The sequence below is a fragment of the Ictalurus punctatus genome, chromosome 12, assembly GCF_001660625.3.
Source record: "Ictalurus punctatus breed USDA103 chromosome 12, Coco_2.0, whole genome shotgun sequence".
In the NCBI taxonomy this organism is placed as follows: domain Eukaryota; kingdom Metazoa; phylum Chordata; class Actinopteri; order Siluriformes; family Ictaluridae; genus Ictalurus; species Ictalurus punctatus.
This window is the reverse complement of record NC_030427.2, coordinates 545,176-566,374: the sequence shown is the minus strand read 5'-3', so window position 1 is coordinate 566,374 and position 21,199 is coordinate 545,176. Positions and strand designations below refer to the sequence as shown.

Here is a 21,199-nt window from a genome sequence, read left to right as displayed (position 1 = left end):
GTTTCCATGAAATGTATGGTTATTGAGAACATTCAGGAGTCTGTGTAACTACTTGCTGCTCTGTATTGTTTCTCTTCTTCCCTGGAAATGTCTACCCCTAACCCTCGAATCAAGCGCATCATTACTCTTGTCTTCTTGTTGAAGGAAAGAGCCAGGCTCCCACATTCAGTGGAAAAGCAGAGACTGCCTGTGATTTTGCAAGCAGCTGTTATCTGCCTTGCACCAAAAGCTCAATGGAAGGGAAACCGCTCCCAGCCTTTTTCGGGTGCAGACCTCTCGCTGATAGGTGAACTTGGCGACCAGGACTTTATGGAAAATTTTCCAGTCACGTTCAGAGTCTTATTGAGCAACGAAAGAGCCAGGCTTCCACTTTCTGTAGAAAACCAGAGACTCCCTTTCATTTTGTAAGCAAATGTTAACTGCTTTGCTACAAAGGCACAAAAGAAGGAAATCTGCTCTGTCCAAGGTCTCGCTTTCCGGCTGTTCCTAGAGGACCTGATCCTACGGTGATGACAACCGGTCAGTTATTAAAGCATAGATCAAAATTGCTAGCTTGTTTCTGCCCAGTCTCGAACCAGGGAGCTTTTGCGTGTGAAGCAAACGTGATAACCACTACATTACAGAAACCACGACAGAAACACCCTTTAGCTGTTGCCTATGGTCTGCTGATGAGAAGAGCACATAGTTAAACTTTTGTTCAGCCATCTGCTTTGAAATGTGATCCATGTCTATCTCCATGAAAGACTTGGCAACAAATGCCACACATATCTCAAGATTTTCAAAATCACTGAACCTTTCCTCAGATTCCTGCCCAAGCCTGGACAGGAGGTCACAATACTCGAGTACATCCAAAACTTTGGTTGCATTTGCATGGCTTTCTTTCTATCTTTACCAATGACGGGAAGTGTTGCAATCTTTTGTTTTTCAATTGCTGAAGGTAAAATGACAGTTTTGCTTTAAATACCTTCACAGCACTGATCATATCACATATGGTTTTGTCTTTACCTTGTAACTGAAGATTGAGCTGATTCAGTTTCTCTGTCACATCAGCCAAGAATGCAAGATCAAGCAGCCATCAGACAACAGGTTAGTGTCGCCCCCCCCCAGTTCCATTAAAGCCGTAATTTCACTCACCAAGGAAATAAAACGGTGAAGTACTTTACTCCTACTCAACCATCTGACTTCTGTATGAAGGAGATCGCCATACTCTGCAGAAATTTTGAATACAAATTCTTACATTCAGCCATAATCCAGTCCAGACATTCCGTCATCTGCTCCGTGCAGCACTGCTTCATACACGCTGTAGGAGAAAATAAAGACTTCAGATCATCACCATCATCACCATCATTATCACCATCACCATCACCATCATCGTCCTCATAATCATCGTCATTGTCATCATTGCCATCATTGTCACCCTCATTGCCGTCATCATCATAGTCACAGTCATCATCGTCGTCACCATCATCATAATCATAATCATAATCGTTCTGATCATCGTAATCATAATCACCATCATCGTCGTCACCATCATCGTAATCATCATCATCATCATCGTCACCATCATCGCCGTCATATCATCGTCATTGTCATCATCATCACCATCGTTATCATCATCATCGTCGCCGTCATCATTTTCTTCATCGTCATCATCATTGTCATCATCATGGTCATAGTCATCATCTATTGTCATCATCATCATAGTCACCATCATCGTCATCATGATCATCATCGTCAACATCATCGTCGTCATCAACATCGTCAACATTGTCACCATGATCATCACACTCCAATACCCTACAAAACCCTAAAAAAAACTCAGAAAACCTCCGAAACCCTCCGAAATGCTAAAAAACTCAAAACCCGCCAAAACAGTCCAAAAACCCCTCAAACCCTCCAAACCTGAAAAAACTCTCCAAAAAAAAAACCCTCAAAACCCCAAAAGTTGCAGCTTTATTACAGATGTGTTGAAAATGTTTAATTTCTCAAGGGTTTACATTGGAGACCCCCTAATGGTCAAAAGTATAAAGACATGTAGAACTGCAGCACAGTAAACCTTTACTGTGTGTAAAGGCCAAGAAGAAATAAGCAGCTGATATACACATCAGATAAAGTATTTCCTGAAGGAGCCGGGCCAGACTGGGACAGAAATTGGGACAGAAACTGGGTCTCACACCCACCCGGTCCTCCCCATACACAATAATACATGTTTGATGTGAACATTAATAAAGCTATTGACCTGTAGCTGCATGATTTCATGTACAGTGCTGCTGTCACATGATTAGCTGAGTGTATATGGGCCATTGTTCCAGTGATACAATAGAGACTATAATAATTAGAAAATATATTTATAATTAAAATCTACAAGTTAATATAGGAAATTTAAGTAAGACTAGTGAATTTAAATTCAATTTGCATATCCCTCATCAAAAAAAAAGTTGAGCAGACACGACAGTACGTTTTTTTATTCATGAACACATATGTACATAAAATTAATCAGATCTCTACACTTAAAGGTCGTAAACCCTGTTACCTCAGTGTCAAGCCTGTTACCCTTGTGTAAACAGTGTTACCTCAGTGTCAAGCCTGTTACCCTTGTGTAACCAGTGTTACCTCAGTGTCAAGCCTGTTACCCTTGTGTAAACAGTGTTACCCTCATGTCAACTATAAAGTTTGTATCTCCATGTGCTCCATGTACTGTGAAGTATCTGGTGTTAAATTTTGGGAAAATGAAGAAAACTAAAGTACAAGTTACACTCTAAACACAAGCTCCATTAAATCATCTTCAGAGAAATGCTGTTACTACAGACTTCATATAGTAACTGATACTCTAGATAAATATCCCCGCTCATGCCAAGGGACCAAGTGGACACACACATTCATGATAAAAAGAGACTTTATTTACAGTTTACATTTTCATATCACTATAATTTGATTAAAATTACACCTCTTATTTAACAGTTCAGATCAGTAGTTCATAGAGTACAGAAGATACCAATAAGGCCACGTTGTGAAGCACACACACATAAAAGGACACATTTTGATATTTTGTAAAATAGTTAGTAAAATTAGAATAATTTTAAGAATTTATTTATTTATTTATTTATTTTTAAATAGCAAGCTTTTTGTGCCAATTGACAGGTGTGTCTGAGTCAGTGAGGGCGGAGCTTAAGTATAATCTGAACTGTATAACATTACCACTAGCGTCTGTTTTTATTTCTTTAGTATTTGTGGGCATAAAAGCCTGCCTATAATTAAACAGTATAATAGTTTAGTAATATCAGCTGTGCTAGCCCGTCACCTACCCACAGCACTAGTTAACATAGCGAACATTAACGTTACCTCCCCAGCAGTCGCTATACAGCATTAAATAGATGATCAAGCTGAACAAGTGGAAAGAAAAGCTAACGGATGTCACATGATTAAGTTGAAAAAAAATTCACATAAGCTCCACCCATACTGAACCAGGAACACCCGTCACATGGCAAATTCAGTATATACTGACTGTGTGTGCGAGAAAGAGAGAGGTAATGCAACACATGTCCAGCAGAGGGAGCTGGTGAACTGTGTGTTTCTCCAGTACACACACCCCAGAGATAAAAGAGAAGAGAGATTTTCCTCCCATTAACCACAGCATGAGGTCATTAAATAACACAGAAATGAAATAAAATGCATTTTTAAATCCAAACCTGTGACTGTAAATGTATGTATAGTGTATGTGAACATGTACGCATGTGTGTGTGTGTGTGTGTGTTTACAGTCACAGTGTGTTTTGCTGGTCTCCTAGCTGCGAGTTTCACTCTCAAAGGCGGGCTTATCGTAGTGCAGTGGCACTTCAAACACACTGCCTCCAAACCTGCAAGCCAATCACAGCACAGCGTACAGTCATTGAATAGAGCCTACATATGGAAGTGTACCTCTGCACTGAGGAGCACGCCCTCCTAAACAGTTAGGGCAGCTACGAGAAAACAGGTTCCCAGTCCATCACTGAATGCAGAAATACATAACCAGAGCCATCTCTCCCTACAGCTCTTGCCTGGCGTCCCACTGAAGATAAGCAGGGTTGAGCCTGGCCAGTACTGGGAGACCTCCTGGGGAAAACTAAGCTTGCTGATGGAAGTGGTAATAGTGAGACCAGCAGGGGGGGCTCACCCTGTGGTCTGTGTGGGGTCTAATGGCCCAATATAGTGACGGGGACACTACTGTATAAACAGCACTGTCTTTTGGATGAGACATTAAACTGAGGTCCTGACTCTCTGTGGTCATTAAAAATATAAAACATAAATAAAAATAAATAAAAATAAAATAAAATAAAAAAAAGAGTAGGGGTATAACCCCAGTGTCCTGCCCAAATTCCCTCATTGGCCTTCTCGATCACCCCCTAATAATCCCCATCTCTGAATTGGCTACATCACTCTCTCCTCTCCACTAATAGCTGGTGTGTGGTGGGAGATCTGGAGCACTATGACTGCTGTCCCATCATCCATGTGGAGGATACGCACTAGTGGTCTCCTCCCAGTGTAAAGCACTTTGAGTGTCTAGAAAAGTGCTATAGAAATATAACTGTAACCAAGTAACTTGAAGATGCCCCACCTGCCAGAGAAAATCACCATGAAACCTGCCCTGGATCTCCACAGGTCAACTCAGTGACAAGACCAAGACCAAAAACTGTCAGCCACTGTGAAGAACACCGCTGCTGAGCTATTCCCATTATATGGAGAAAAGTATTAGAACAGCAAGGGCAATTATTTTGGTTTGCTATATACTGGAAACATTTGGGCTTGAGATCAAACGATGAATAGGAGTTGATTAACAAATTTAGATGTAAATATTAGGAAATTAAATTCTGGTCAAACAACTTAAAATATGGCACCTTGTGTTTAAACCTACCCATTTTTCAAATGATCGAAAATATTGGAACATGTTTGGAATGTCCTAAAAATGACCGACATATCTCAAACCCAAATGTCTTCAGTGTATAGTAAAACCAAATCCTGGGCTTCAGAGGAAACTGTATTGAGAGACCAGCGCACGTCCTGACACCATGTTTCCATCGAACCATACAGGTGTGTGCTTCCAAAATAATACACCCCCCCCCACACACACACACACACACACACAGTGAACAAACTAGCTTATTAGCAGCAGCTTCTGGAATTCAGCAAGGCAGGCTGAAATACAGTGTGTGTGTGCATGCGCACTTCTCACCTTCATGTGTGTGGTCAGCAGGACCCAGCTGCTCTGTTGCATGCAGAGATTCATATCCAGAAAAGGCAGCATCGCTGTGTGAGAGACTCGGAGTTGGGGTGTATGCTGGAGACTGAGTCACAGTGTGTGTGAAAGTACTCAGTGCTGCTGGGAAATGAATGCAAAGCAGAAGTGACCGTCTACATGTGCTGCTCCTCAACATCCGTCTCTAGAGAGATGAGAAATTCTCATGAATCCATTTACGCACACACCTCACCTCTACTCTGAGGGATTTGAGGATGTCACACGTACATCGGGCAGGTCCTATGATCCATCAGCCATGGCTCAACACATGCCTTATGGAAGAAGTGACCACACAGACAGACAGACAGACAGACAGACACACACAGGGTAAGACTGATAATGTGCTATGGACACAATTCTGTCTTGCAGGGTTTCAGAATGTAAAGTTTCGAGTCCAGAGCTCTGAGGTGTACACTGGCACTGCAGAGAATCCTGTACCCTCCTCACTCTCATCTCATGCAGTGCATTCTGGGAATTACAGTCTTACTGATAATCCACAAACTCCACATTTCAAGTCCACCAGCACTGTAACAGAGGTAATTTCCTACTGCCTAACTCATATTCTCTACCCCTAACCCCTTAACTCCAAAAGCCTAACCCCTAGCCCATTAGCACCAAGTGCTTGTGATCAGGGTGTGGTTCAGGAGGTATGGAGAGTTCAGTTCCTCGTTCTAAAGATATTGAGACCACAGTGTCAGAAACTGAAACTCCTCCACCTGGATTTTCTGCTGTCTGTGTTGTAAACAACATTAATCTGAATTTGACTAAACCAGAAGAAATAAATGTCACAGCGTCTCATCAGATTGTTTCCAAATAAGCAATCAGACCTCCCCACCAAACAATCAGCTTTAGGGGTACGGTACACTTTAGTATTTTTACTTTTAACTATATGTTTTCTTACTCTTCCTCAAATAGAGATGTTCTATGCGTAGTAAAAGGTCGGTTGTACCGGAGCTGAAGTTTCTCTTTTCTTTTTCTTGCTGAGTAAGAAAAGTCCAGAAAGCAGGAGGGCAGTTCTCAATAGAGGAATTGTTTTTGAAAGTTTTTGCTAGAATGCTCGCAATTTCTTTTTTGAAGTCAGGAGTGTGCCGTGCTGTTGTATTTGTATGTGTTGTATTTACAGTGACCAGCGTGTGCAGAAAGCGCAGGACCCGGTCCAGGCCGAGTCACAGCTGCACAGCCTCATGATGGACAGCGTTAATCAGAACTCAGGACCCAGTTGGCTCCCGCTGTCATGGCAACAGGGCCCAGACCAACACACGACGATGGATGATGTCAAAACCACGCCACCCTGCCATAACCTCAGCCCACCTGCTGTGGTGGATCTCACCCAATCAGGATCGGACGAGATGGAGATGATGAGAATGGATGGAGGGATGGAGGTGAAGGATGAGCATGTGATGGATTTATCTACACAGGTGACAGGACAGTTATTTTGGACAAGTGTTTAAGAGCATAAATGATGAGGAGCGTTTAATCATAGAGGAGAAATCCGATCATACACACTCACTCAAATCAGACCTTGCACATTTCTCCTTTCATGCAATCAGATTCATCTGTAGTTCTGTTGGGAATTGAGTCAAACTTACCAAAAGCATTATCAGAGGTGGACTTTGATTCAAAAGCCTGCATCGAGTTTGATGCTGATGCATCTAAACCTCTGCCATTGGAGCTATAGATGAATCTGACCCCACACCCAACAATGATAGTGGTAGGCAGAAATCAGTATATTTCACTGCAGCAGACGAGTCCTTGCTCTGCCCCACCAAGAAGAAAAAACTGAAAGTCATCTATGATGGTGAGGAAGAGGGGCATGAAGAAGAAGAGGTGGAGAAACCTGTTTTGGCTAGCAGTCCATTAGCTCGCAGCTTCATGGGCCTCAGATCTTCCACACCCGAATCCATGCTGAATAATGGCACCAACCGCAGATGCAGCATAAACACATCAATCGCATCACGACACTCATGAGTAGAGTCACAGCTGCAGGATATGGAGGAGGAAGAGGAGGAACCAGAGACGAAAGAGGAAAAATTAGAGGAGTGGGAGGAGCCAGAGGACGAGCCAGAGCCTAGTGAACACATGGTTGAGTGCGAGGAGGAAGAGGAAGGTGATGGTAAAGAGCTTCACTGACGTTCAACTGGCCTCTAGTGAAGTTGTGCATCAGTGTGCAGCCACTGAAGTGCAGAGTCCAAATGATGTCAAACATCAAGAGGAATCGTTTGATTCACTGGTGCATTCTGGGAAACAGTGTTTGTCTGAAGGGAGGAAACAGGAAGCACTGGACTTTTTTCTGAAGGCCATTGACATTAACACTGGAGACAGTGAGATACAACTGCTCATCAGCTTACTGTACAGACACCCGAGTCACTGACACACACACACACACACACACCTGCTCATAATCCAACCATACAGACACAGGCACTGACACACACAGTGTGTGGGTGGGTCTTCCAGCTAAAGTGGTTTAGAATTAGGCCTTGATTTGAGGAATGCTGTATGGTGCGTGCTCTATGCCATATGAGGAGTTTTGTACATCAAAGCAAGCACTGATCATGTTTGGGGACACAAGCTCCGCCTGCTTGCCCTTTATGTACGTTATGCAACATGGCTAAAAAATTTTTGACTTTTTCTTCAATTAAAGCACTGAGATGAACAGCCACATCTGTTTCAGATTCATATTTACACTTACTCTTGCACTATTAACACTAAATCCCATTACCTGTATTTATGAATATTAACATTTGCTATTTTCATTACTTATGCTACTCCAATTAATAATCTTGCTGTTCATATTGTTATTTAATAATATAACTGTCAATCCAGCATCTAAAATTTTCACACTCCAACCAGACATCCCAAATAGCAAGTACGTTTGGGCCACATGTGGGTATTATCCGTCACATATGGCCTAGATATAGCACCGCTGAACAGATATGGGCCAAATTGTGACCATATTTGTCCTCGTCCTGCAGAGTATCGTCATTAGAGAACAGCAAGTCATGACGGGACACGCCAAACACATTCATGCCCTTCAGAGAGGAGATGTGGCACTGCAGCTCAGGGTCGGAGCGGCACGCAGACGAGTGGAGCGACTGCAGCTGCAGCCGAGTGGAGGACGAGTACGTGTCCTCCAGTGTGAAAAGCTCCTTCAGCTCCTGCTTAGAGAAGTACCGAAATGGGTCCTTAAACACCTATAGTAGGAAAACACACACGTGCACATACATGTGCAAATACACACACAAGCACACACATGACGAAAATATATCGTATAGATGTACCGGTTCAAGTAAGAATTTTAAATACGCAACCAGGAAAAAAAAAAAAAAAACATTTGTACACCCTGGCACATGTGTTTTTTTTTTTTTTTTAAAGTTTTAAAATAATAATAAGAACATTAATACTGAAATAACATACACACAAATATGCTGTGAAATCTTAAACTTTTTAAATGTTATATTTCAATTTTTTGCACATACTCAACATCTCCCAGATTCATCAAGAGCTTCACCCAGGTTACTTTTCTTAAAGTTCTCAAATGAACAGAGCTCCTTACTGCTTCCCCTGAGGTCCACAGGAACACTGCTCTTTTTAGGGCTTCAACAATTAGTTTTATAAACAAATACTCTCGCCTATTTTTAATCAACTACTCCTGGGTAGCTGGAGTACTACTCCACTAAGCTTTTGTGGAGTGCCTTAAGCAGAATGAACTTAAGAATGCATTTAGGCGACTTATTAGAAGGAATGTAAAAAGTGAGTTCTTAAAAAAAAAATTTAAAAATAAATGAAGATAAATAAATAAAACCTGAGATGTATCTTGATCTCAGGTTTCCCTTATCGATGGCTTGTAACTTGCTTATCCAAGTCGATGGATGTAACTACCACCCCAAAGTGACGGTACAGAGAAAGGATACATGGCGTAATGGACTATCAAAAATCAACAGATATTAAATGAAAACCTGACTGCCTCTGACAGAAAGCTTCAAATGTGCCGTGGTTGGATCTTCCAGCAGGACAGTGATCCAAAACATACATCAAGATCAACACAAAAATGGTTTACTGCTACTTTATTTGTTACACAAATACAAACACACACACACACACACACACACACACACACACACACACACACGCACACACGTTTGTAGTGCTTGTGTAGTTTCAGTTTGAATGTGTAAGCTCTGGGAGATTCACACACTAGAGGGTTTGAGTGGTTTCCCCCTGCAGTGTCTCCAGTTTTACAAATGCAGTAAAAATGGGAGACAGGAGTTAAGTGGTGCAGAGACACACACACATATACACACACATATACACACATATACACACACATATACACACATATACACACACATATACACACACATATACACACATATACACACACACACACACACACACACACACACACACACACACACACACACACACACACATACTGACTGGTATGTAAATACCTGTTATATTTCTCCTCCCTGTTTGCATCATTGATATTCAAAGACCTGCAAATAAACCAGACACAAACACACATAAGCTCAATGATACACACCTCTCAGCTCAGGGGTGCATTAACACAGCAGCCTGCACTCTGACCCCCACCTCATTATACTTTAATAATGTCCAGTGGATATATTCTGATGTGTATATATATATAACAAGTTCAATCACCTGATTTCTTTAGCTTTTGATACTCTCTGGCTGCTCCTAAGGCCATACAGACTTCATATGAATCCATAATGAACTTTTTCACACTAACTGTTGTTACCCAGATGAGGATGGGTTCCCTTCTGAGTCTGGTTCCTCTCAAGGTTTCTTCCTCTTAAAACATCTTAGGGAGTTTTTCCTCACCACCGTCGCCACTCAATGGCTTGCTCAGTTGGGATAAATTCACACCTTTAATATCTGTATACCGTGTTGATATTTCTGTAAAGCTGCTTTGAGACAACGTCTATTGTAAAAAGCGCTGTACAAATAAAATCGAATTGAACTGAACTTACTCCTAAGGTCAGATCAGGTTAACGTTCTTTGCTTCCCCATGAGGCGCAATAAGTTTACAGACTATGAAAGTAACACTGGCTTGATCTAAGACAGTGAAAAATAGTCAAGTGCACATAGCAAGCTTTGTTTCATGCTTTGTGTCGATGATCAGCTCACTGTATTGGGTCAAAAAATAAATAAATATCTGCAGATCGCATATTTAAGCCAAACACATCCAATTTCTATCTACATCTTATCGATCACCACACATCCATGAAGACTTTCCTGTACATCACAGATTAGATTTTTGACTTTTCAGTCACAAAACATTCAGACTGATTGATTAATATTAGCTAATTTATTGTGATTGCTCATATAGAGGTCATATTATTTTCTAGACAAACTATTTACTGTTAGCTGCTGATCTATTGCCTATATCCACAAACATTTGAAAGCAGCAAAACTTTTTATTTGGGATTAAGTAGAAGGCTGTCTAGAAGTAACATTTTGCCCAACTCCTCAGCTCTGCCAGCAGTGAGAGTGCATGATGTGGCCACAGCTGCCGGTATGGGTACCAAAGGACAGGTCAGGGTGCATGAAGAGGGGATCATAGCTCTCTGGAACACACATGTATCCTCCAGAAATAAGCACACTGGCTACTCAAACCTATCCAATTACTGGACTTGCACACTGTAAACCATAACCTTACCTGGATTGTGAGGGGGTCTTTTGCGGTTCTTGGACATGACCGTAGAGCGTTGGACAAAGGCAGCGAGCACCATGGCGGTGCCATCAGGTAGGATCTCCTGCGCTTCGTGACACAGGATACGCATCTCCATCTGCCTCCTCTCTCCTCCTCTGGCACGCCAACGACGAGGTCCCACACACACCAGAGCACCGTCACATGAACTGGGGCTGTACCAAGCAGAGACGGATGGTTACAAGTACACTATAACCTTAATTTTATGTTAAGGTACTTCTGAATTTGTTAAAATAATCAATGTTGAATAAATGGGTTCATCTTTTTTTAATCACCAGGAAATTGCTAAAAATGGCCTAGGATCCTCTCTACTCATTTACCCCAACAGAAAATGCTCTAAATGAATATGCAAGATAAAGAGTTTAAGGATGGGAATTTACTTATGTTATGTGAAGACCACCATTATATGCAAGAACTTTTAGGACAAAGAACAGACAACTGCTCAGCAAAGTCAAGGAAGTGTTGATGCATGCATTTACTGACATAAATGTACTGATTGGATATTGAGAATACAATACAAGTTGACTTATTAAAAACACTGCGTCACTACGAGCATGCTTAGGTACCCATGCTCTGCTGATGTAGAGGCTGAGGCGTCCAGATCCTCTGAATCCTGCGTGAGCAGATCTATGTACTTATTGATAAAATGACTCTGGCTCTCTAATGTTTGAGTCATGGTCTTTTTCCAGCACAGTTCAGCTTTCCTTTTTCTCTCTGCTTTGTCTTTGTCCCACACAGTCTGCAACACACACACACACACACACACTCACACACACACACACACACACACACACACACACACACACACACACACACACACACACACACACACACGCACGCACGCACGCACGTAGATTTAATCTCTTCAACACTTTAAAGGGTAATGGTTAATATGTCAGTGGAATAGAAAGTTGCTCAAAGTCTGACCTCCTTGTGACAGTGCCCAGTTCCTTCACAGGGAGGTGCAGCAGCTGTGCACTCGCGCATCGTTTTAATGCTAACCACCATCTGTGTAGAAAAAGACACATAATTTAGGAAAATACTTCTACAAGAAAACGATACAGCAGTGCAGTTAGAACTACATGCACACACAATCAAAGTCTGCAAAACTAAGCAGATGTTCAATAGAACACATTTGTGTACTAAAAAGTATACACACACACCATACCATTAAATACTGAAGATGCATTACAATTTTACTAACATTTAATTTGCCTGTTTCTCTTCAAAGTACATACTGCAATACATCATTAGCCCTGGCCTACACCATGGCCTTTACATGTACATGTTCTGCCTGGTGCAGGTGTCCTGACAGTTTTCATTATATGGAAAATAAAATGCATACATCACAGTGCATGGAAATTCAGTTTGTGTAGTAAGCATTCCTTACATGTCATTTAAATATTCATGTTGACATACAGCTTTTAATAATACGCACAATAAGCCACATCAAAACACCCCTAGGGCCACCTACAGATGATCAGCAGCAAAACCGCTTTGGGACAGTGAAGCATTTGTGCTTCTCCGTGGTGAGAGGTGCTGCTTTGCCTACCGGCCACGCCACCTTGAGTGGTGTTGCACTGCTTGGATTTCAAACAGGTCTTGATGCAGCACTGCTTTAAACTTCATGGTAAAAACGCTCATCTTTTGTATGTTGCACCTACCTTCAGTGAGCGAATTGTAAAACATGCTAGGCTGCCACCTGCTGGACATATTAGGTGCACGCATAGAGAGAGTAAGGCAAATTGCAAACTTAATCAAGATGTAATTTTACTTTAAGGATCCAGCGAATCATGTCTTTGTGCACTTCCAAGTGAGGCGTGCACTGCAAGGTCTCTAACAGAGCCAGGATGCTTGTAGTGTTGCCGGGGGCTTCACCGGGACCTGTGATACAAGAACCACAGATCTAACTACAGGCTTGAGACTTTCTATTGTGTGAGATGATGTACAAAACTTACGGGAGATTTTGAGGGTGAAGTTGAAAGTAACTTCATCGTCATCCCCAATGTTCTCTAGCTGTTGCTGCTCCTCCAGCAGAGCCATGCCTATCAAGTGCAGCACCTGTAGCAACACACACATACAGAATTGTGAACACTACTCAGTCATTAAAAAGTGATGCTCATGAACACAGCATAGCAAGTGGAATTTTGTTGAATTTACTACACTATCATGTCATTTTAACAAAACATCCAAACATTTACCCTCTGCAGCATGGACTCAGACCAGTGTCCTCCACTGCGCTCCATAGCCCACTGCAGCACAGCTCCCAGCATGCCAAGCAGCACGTCACACTGCAGAATGTTTCCCAAGCTGGCAAACAGTGGGCAGAATGGAGGCAGGGCTACGACACACACAGACACTCATACTTTAGCAATCTGCATTCAACTGACCAATCATTTTCAGATATGACTACAATCACTGAAGAAATAGCTTACCTGGGTCCTCTCCATTCTGTCTCTTAAGCTTTCGCTGAGCTTCCTCTGCCTGTATCCAAAATAAACTACATAAAAATTTAGAAAAACCATTAGTGCTCAAGTGACTAAAGAGAATTACTAAATCTGCCAAAAGCAGCACATCACCTTAAGGACATCCTCAGCACTAACAGCCAAATCAAAATGCAAATGGATAAGTGCATATATTGAGCTTCCAAAGAGCATTTCCTCATTAGACCACTAGGCACTCAAGCTGGTATTTTGTCATTTATGTGCTTTTCTTTATCAATCACACAAACTGACAGAGGCTCTACACTTAAGAGAAGGAACTAAAGAATGAAGTAACACGTGAGTTGCAGACAGTTTTAGTTACTGCATAGCAGGAGCTCGGGTACATGCTTTAAGTAGTGAATTATTATTTACAAAAACTGTTTTCAGCATTGTAATGCTGTTCTCTCCAGGGAAGGGGTCACAATGTTAACTGATGTCTGCCCCAGAGACAATAACAGCACCGAGACTCTTCCCGTAATGTCTAACCTGAAATCTTCCTGTAATGCTGCAGACCGAGGGGTCCTGGTCCAGGATTTAAGAGAAATTAAGAGAAAAATCAAAATGCTGACTTCCTGTTGAGTTTAGGGTTGTAAACATACAGTACACTGCAGCTCTCCTTCACTAACTCTAATTCACTCCATTTAAACTCACGGTTGCCAGATATCACTAGAAAAGTCAACTCCAGTTTCCATGTTTTGATTTATCCCCCCAAAACACAATATTATCAGCAGACATGGACACTGTACTGGGGAAACGATCTAAAACTGATAAACAAAAATAAAACTACTAAAATGTAAAGACAGAAAATGTGCTTAGTTATAAATAAATCATTTAATATATAAAAAAATAGATATTATAATAACTTCATAAAATATGAATAAAATGAGAAATGAAATAATGTTTAATTACTATGGGTTGCATTTAATATCAATTTGACCTTAACCTTAGATCACTATTTCCTTAGAAAGCTATCAGCCTTTTTCCTAATATGGATCATTTTTGTGTTAGTCTACTCTTAATTAGGACTCTTTATTGTTTAAGATATTTAAAAATAAATATTTTATACTGTATATTTATCAATTAACCAACAGTATTTCTCATTGCTATTATTTTATTCAGTTAACAGTGTCCATGAACAGAGAGCTTACATTTAACTGTTTATGACAGAATTCCTGATTAAAGTTTAAATAAAAAAAGATTGGTATCTGGATCGGTATCGGCTGTAAAAATCCTGATCGGAGCATCCCTAATGAACACCATTAAACTAAAGCGCTTTGCATCTGACGGGTAAATGAACTCACCCAATCACATCCTATATGAGATTATTCAGATATACACACACAATACACACAGAGCGGTTTCGAGAACTGACTCCAGCCCAGAACCAGGAGAGTGGAAATGTCTAATAGTGCAGCTTTAAATATATTTAAGAGGAGCAGACTTCAAACAGGTTAACAGTTGTTTTGTGCATACAGTCTGTAAAATGAACTGAAAATATTACATTTAGTTTATCAGAAGGCAAATTAATGTCATGACTCACACGATGTTCCTAAATTCTGTCATAATTGACCAGCTCAAGTTCTCATGCCTACTTGTGTTATATTGTGGCATGAGAAAACTTAAATGTGAAAGTGCAATAAAAAATGTTGTCACTAAAATCAATTAATAATCGTGATAAATAATCGAGATCTCAATATTGATCAAAATATTGGGATTATCATTTTGGCCATAATCGTGCAGCCCTAGTGCACATGAACACCTATAACTTACACAATGTCTGGGGTAACTGTTCTGCTAGAACTGACCAGATTTTCTCATTGACTTCATGGCAATAAAGGGTACAATCAATACCCAGACACCTGAATATTCGAATAATATGCTCCTTCGACAGTGGGACAATCGAGAGCGTCCTGACCAGCTGTCTCACGGTGTAGTACGGGAACTGCACCGTCTCCAACCGCCAGACCCTACAGCGAATTGTGAGGGCAGCTGGAAAGATCATCGGGTCTCTCTACCCACCACACACCTCCTTCAACTACCGGTGCATCCGCAAAGCCACCAGTATTGTGGACGACCCCTTTCACAGACTATTCACCCTCCTGCCATCTGGCAGAAGGTACAGGAGCGTCCGTGCCACCACCAGCAGACTCTGCAACAGTTTCTTCCCTGAGACAGTCAGATTACAGTGCTCACCTGGGCTAGTCAAAGACCTCACCCAGTAAGACTCATACCACTGCACACCGCACTAACCCAGTAAGACTTTACATAGCTGCATCAGTCACTTTATACTAGGGAACTATTTCTGCTGCCAGTATTGCTGCAATACATGTGCTGCTACATTACACAGTAGCTTACAGTGTACAGTCCATGTCCTGTGTATCTACTGTCCTGTGTATTTGCTGTTTTGTGTTTTTATTGTGTTGCACTCGTCTCACACAGAACAGTACGCAAGACTACATAAAGTGTGTTGCAGCATGGTCTGGAAGGAATGTCACTTTGTTCCAGTGTATACAAGCTATATAGAGGAATGACAATAAAAACCCACTTGACTTAACTAATGGCACCTCAAAAGGTTAAATGTGTATTCGAATACCGGGCACATCCCTAATGAGAAAGACTATTAACTACTAAACTCGAAGTGTAATACATTCTGCACTAGGAAAGAATAAGGATGCTTGTTAAATGAACTTCACTTAGTGTTGTGGTTTTAGCACATGGAGCCCTTGCTTATTATAAAACTGAACAGCTATGAGAGTAAAAGCACTGCAAACCCACATAAAAATTAAAGCATATTTCTAATTCTGAAAAAAAATGACATACTGCTGTACCTGCAGTGAAGATTTTCCCGGCACCCGAGACCACACGGCACTCTGAGTCTTCAGCAATCTGATTAAAGCATTCGATCATTTCACCGTAGGGAAAAAAAGCACTAATGGTGTTATTATGCAAAGTTGCCTATAACGGAGTATAAAGCCAACGCCTTATATAACAAAACAAAGACGTCCAATGCAACAAAGCAGAATTATACATGGGGGAAATGAACCTTTTTTTTTTTAACCTAAATGTCTTCCAAAAACATTTTTTTTTCATATCTTCATTTTTTCCCCCCCAGATAGCCTTTAAGAACGCTTTTGACAAGAGAAGAACGTATTGAAATCATTCTCATGCCTGTATCAGGAAGCTGTGGCAAGGTTGCGATGGACTAACAGGAAACATGGCAAACACAGCAAACATACAACACAGTTTCCAAACTTATTAACAAATTCAAAAAAACTGCAAGTGTTGCAGACCAACCGAGAAGTGCACGTCACTGACGAAGGCACAACCAACCTGGTACTGGCAGACATGGTCCCTTATGTATGGAGACTTTTGGAAAACCCAGTAGTTATGTCCTTTATTTGATGGAAAAACATACCTCCAGTAGGCCTAGTTCATGGCGTTGTGTTGCTCTGGTCGGAGCAGCTCTACAGGAGTGATGTGATTGGCTGGGTGGGTGACTGACAGGGTGGTGAAGGGTGGAGTGGGGCCTCCTGGCTCGAACAGCGTTCAGAGTAGGAAACCACAGGCTCCTGTCTGATAAACACCAGTCAACAGGTTAATATGATGACTGTTTACGGAGATGAATAAAGGACACAAGACTATGGCCCCATACACAGTGATGGACAATTTACAGACAGAAAAGTGACTGAAACCTTTGTTTGGTGCTACAATGCATAAATCATCTTAGTCCTAGTGGGTTTATGTTAGGAGACATTAATGGAGCATTTCTGAAAGGAATCTCCAGTCTCAACACAGTAAAAGTCAGGGCTATAAGTAAAGCTACAAGTTTTCAGATACAGCCAAGACATCAGCACAGAGGACATTTCTGTGGCCCTATCGGTAACATGACAAGCAGCGTTTTTGCTTTGTTTTATATATAAAAAAAGTTTTGTTTTTTTTAAATAAAATAAATAAATAAAAATAAATAAACACACCACACAATAGGTGAGGGAAGAACAGCTCTTACAACATGCTAACACAAGTGAGAACAGGAATGTGTTTTCATTCTACAACATTAAATGCAACTATACACCGATCAGCTACAACAGTAAAACCACTGACAGGTGAAGTGAAGAACATTGATTATCTCGTTACAACAGCACCAGTGAAGGGGTGGGGTATATCAGGCACCAAGCAAACATTTGGGGAAAAATGGGCAAGTGTAAGGATCTAAGCAACCTCGATAAGGGCCAAACTGTGACGTCTAGATAACTGGGTCTGAGCATTGCCAAAACGGCAGGTCTTGTACCTACCAAAAGTGGCCCATGGAAGGACAACTGGTGAACTGGTGACAGGGTCAAGGGCACCCAAGGCTCACTGATGCGAGTGGGGAGCAAAAGCTGGCAGAAGCAGTGTGATGTTCTGGGCAATGTTCTGCTGGAAAACCTTGGGTCCTGGTTTTTGTGTGGATGTTAATATACTTTTACAAGTACCACCTACCAAACACTGTTGCAGACCACGTACACCTCTTCATGGTAACAAAATTCCCTAATGGCAGTGGTCTCCTTCAGCCGAATAATGTTCGCTGACACACTACAAAACATGGTTCAGGAATGGTTTGAGGAACATGACGGAGTTCAAGGAGTTGACTGCCAACAAATTCTTTGAGCAATTGAGCATCTGTGGGATGTTCTGGACAAACAAGTCTGATCCACGGAGGCCCACCTTGCATCTTACAGGACTTAAAGGAACTATGGTCTTGGTGCCAGAAACCACAACACTCCTTCAGAGGTCTTGTGGCGTCCATGCCTCGACGAGTAAGAGCTGTTTTAGCGGCACAAGGAGGACCTGCACTACATTAGTCAGGTGGTTTTAAAGTTATGGCTGATTTTTATTAATTTTTTTAAACAAATTGTTAGTGCTGCCAAGCTGCTGTGTTGCAAGTGGAATAAAACACTTTTGCATGTGCTGTTAACTCCACGTTGAGCTGAAGAACAGGCCACCCCATCAGTAAATATATTTTCCTAGAACAACTCTGTGGTGTTTTATTCATTTGATGATTTTGTGGTCAGTAAACCATTTGTGTGTTGATTTTGATGTATGTTTTGGATCGTTGTCCTGCTGGAAGATCCAACCACAGCCCATATTAATCTTTCTGGCAGAGGCGGTCAGGTTTTCATTTAATATCTGTTGATATTTGATAGAGTCCATGATGCCAGGAAGTGATGGACTTTTAACAGCTTGACCACACCACATCGCTCTTATGCCAGTTGACTTTTGCAGATGAAGCTCTTCCATAACATTCCAGAGCGTATTTTACCACCTTAACATCACCTCTAATTAAAACTGTGAGATCATCCGCACATGCAGATAATTTGGCGGGTTGTTGACAGTTTAGAGTGTCAATTTGTAGACCTGTTAATTCTTTCATAAGCTTATATAGCAGGGGTTAAATAATTATGCCGTAAAGTTGGCCCGACAGGGGGCAGCCCTGCCTGATACCCCTCTGAGCCTTCACAGCAGTACTTAAGCTACCGGCCACTTTTATCATAAATGTAGCTTCAGAGTATAATAGCCTCATCATTGAGATAAAATTTTCACCAAAACCAAAAGCCTTTAGAGTGTTAAAAAGAAAAACATCTTCGACCCGGTCAAAAGCTTTCTCCTGATCTAATGGTAAAAACCCCATTTCAATCTTGTCGTCATACGCATGGTCATACAAGTGCCTTACTAGACATTCTCTGTAATAGATCTGTCTTTTATACAGTATGATTGGTCTTTGTGTATGATTGTGTGCAGTACATCATTTGCTCTGTTTACCAAACATTTTGAAAAGATTTTGTCTCAGAACCGCGCTCTGTCCTCCCCACGCACGCACTCCCAGAGAGAGAGAGAGAGAGAGAGAGAGAGAGAGAGAGAGAGAGAGAGAGAGAGAGAGAGAGAGAGGGGCACAGATCAATAGAGACAGAAAGGCAGTCAGACAGAAAGAAAGTGGGAGAGAATAGAAATTGAGAGAGAATGACAGACAGAAAGTGAGAGACCGAAGATAGAAACGACAGTGAGACACACATACACAGAGAGTGAAACAAAGACCGATCAAGAGAGAGATGGAAAGACAATCAGGCAGTCAGAAAGAGAAAGAAATAGAGAGAGAGAGAGAGAGAGAGAGAGAGAGAGAGAGAGAGAGAGAGAGAGAGAGAGAGAGAGAGAGAGACTTGTTTCTCTCAGGCTCTCATAGTGATTCAGGGCTCAGCTGGTGCTGTCCTTGGTGCTGAAATCAGTCACCAGCCTGCAGTTCACTGAATCTTCATTGCAGCATAAACATGATATGGGATGTTCAACAAGTATATACTGTACATGTGTGATGGTCAGGTGTCCACAAACTTTTGGCCATATAGTGTGTTCTTGAAAAAAAAGGAAGCTGGGTTCTAATGTTCAGACTTGATGACAATCTTAATAGAGCTGTGATGGTTTAGCCCGAGACGGGACTGAGAACACTCAATCCACCCTCGCACAGAAAGTGATAGGGGGCAAAAAAATAAAAAAAAATTAAAATAAAATAAAAAAAGACACTTCCAGCAGGGTTTACTGACTGTTTGGTAAACAGCTCCCCAGTGCAATACGTTATAATAATGCAGATACAATGAGGGCCTCAGAAACCATAAACTATTATGGGAATGGTCACTTAAAGCGTTCCCGTATTATGTACACACGCATAACAATAACAGGTGGTCATGGTAACGCATCACACAACCCCATCCTTGATTATCAGCTACTATAGGAACGATAACATATTAGAACAAGTGCAATAATATACGAGGGTGTATCAAAGAAATGAAAACCTTATAAAAACACATTTGTTTTTTCTTTACAGACTTTTCTCAGCATTATAACTCTATAACTCTGATTTTCCACCAGATCTCTTCCCTTTAGCACACAAACACTTTGTACTCGATCAGCCTGACTCCCCTGGAGGTGTCCATCCTAGAACATCCTGCCAGACCTGAACGTCAGCACGTCTCGGAGCCACGGACGGGAGAAAAGGAAAGACACATGACGGTGTGGAGAGAAGACGAAACGCTGAGTGAATCAGAGAGAGCCTCAGAGAGATCCTAAGAGAGAGCCTCAGAGAGAGCCTCAGAGAGAGCCTCAGAGAGAGCCTCATCGATCCACTGATCACATCATACCACTTATTATTATTATTACTGATGTGCCGAAGCTCGGTTTCCATTTTTAATCCCTTATAAGATTAGAGGTATAATCTTATAATCTTATAATCACATATACGATCTGATCATAATATACATCATGCATGTTATTGTTTTACACACACACCCCTTCGTTGCCAGAGATCTAATTAAAGACTGAGATTGAACGTGTCTCTCCTTCTGATAGCGTAAAATTACATGTTACAGATTTGGAATTGCATTCTCGCTGTGATGTCTCACACTCTTTACTCTGGGAAGTGAGAGAGAGAGAGAGAGAGAGAGAGAGAGAGAGAGAGAGAGAGAGAGAGAGAGAGAGAGAGAGAGAGAAAGTGTCAGAGAGAGAGAGAGGGAGAGTTGGAGAGATAGAGAGCAAATTTAATAATATTATTATTAATAATTTAAAAAACGGAGCAGATCCAATAGGGCTTCACAGCAGCAGTACTTTACCTCAAATGCTTTGTAACACACACAGTGGAAATGGTGTAGCAAAAGTCATGCAACCGTTGTGGGGGGAAAAAAAAGTG

General features: G+C 41.4%; 1 protein-coding gene across 4 annotated transcripts; it reads right to left on the bottom strand.

Moving 5' to 3' along the window:
• Positions 1 to 305: 305 nt before the first annotated feature.
• LOC128634124 (E3 ubiquitin-protein ligase UBR2-like) lies at positions 306 to 21,056 on the bottom strand. 4 transcript variants are annotated; one of them, XM_053684386.1, is made up of 5 exons: positions 12,780 to 12,916; positions 11,933 to 12,013; positions 11,572 to 11,744; positions 10,955 to 11,160; positions 10,585 to 10,862 (listed from the first exon to the last, which is right to left on the bottom strand). In XM_053684386.1, exons 1-5 carry the CDS (start codon positions 12,798 to 12,800, stop codon positions 10,765 to 10,767), a joined length of 579 nt encoding a protein of 192 aa, XP_053540361.1. In that variant the 5' UTR covers positions 12,801 to 12,916; the 3' UTR covers positions 10,585 to 10,764. The 4 variants fall into 4 exon arrangements, 1 of the variants encoding a protein (XP_053540361.1); XR_008397350.1 differs by lacking the exons at positions 10,585 to 10,862; positions 10,955 to 11,160; positions 11,572 to 11,744; positions 11,933 to 12,013; positions 12,780 to 12,916 and adding exons at positions 306 to 1,300; positions 12,964 to 13,346; positions 13,441 to 13,505; positions 20,803 to 21,056; XR_008397351.1 differs by lacking the exons at positions 10,585 to 10,862; positions 10,955 to 11,160; positions 11,572 to 11,744; positions 11,933 to 12,013; positions 12,780 to 12,916 and adding exons at positions 306 to 1,300; positions 12,964 to 13,346; positions 13,441 to 13,505; positions 16,317 to 16,502.
• Between the last annotated feature and the right edge of the window lie 143 nt (positions 21,057 to 21,199).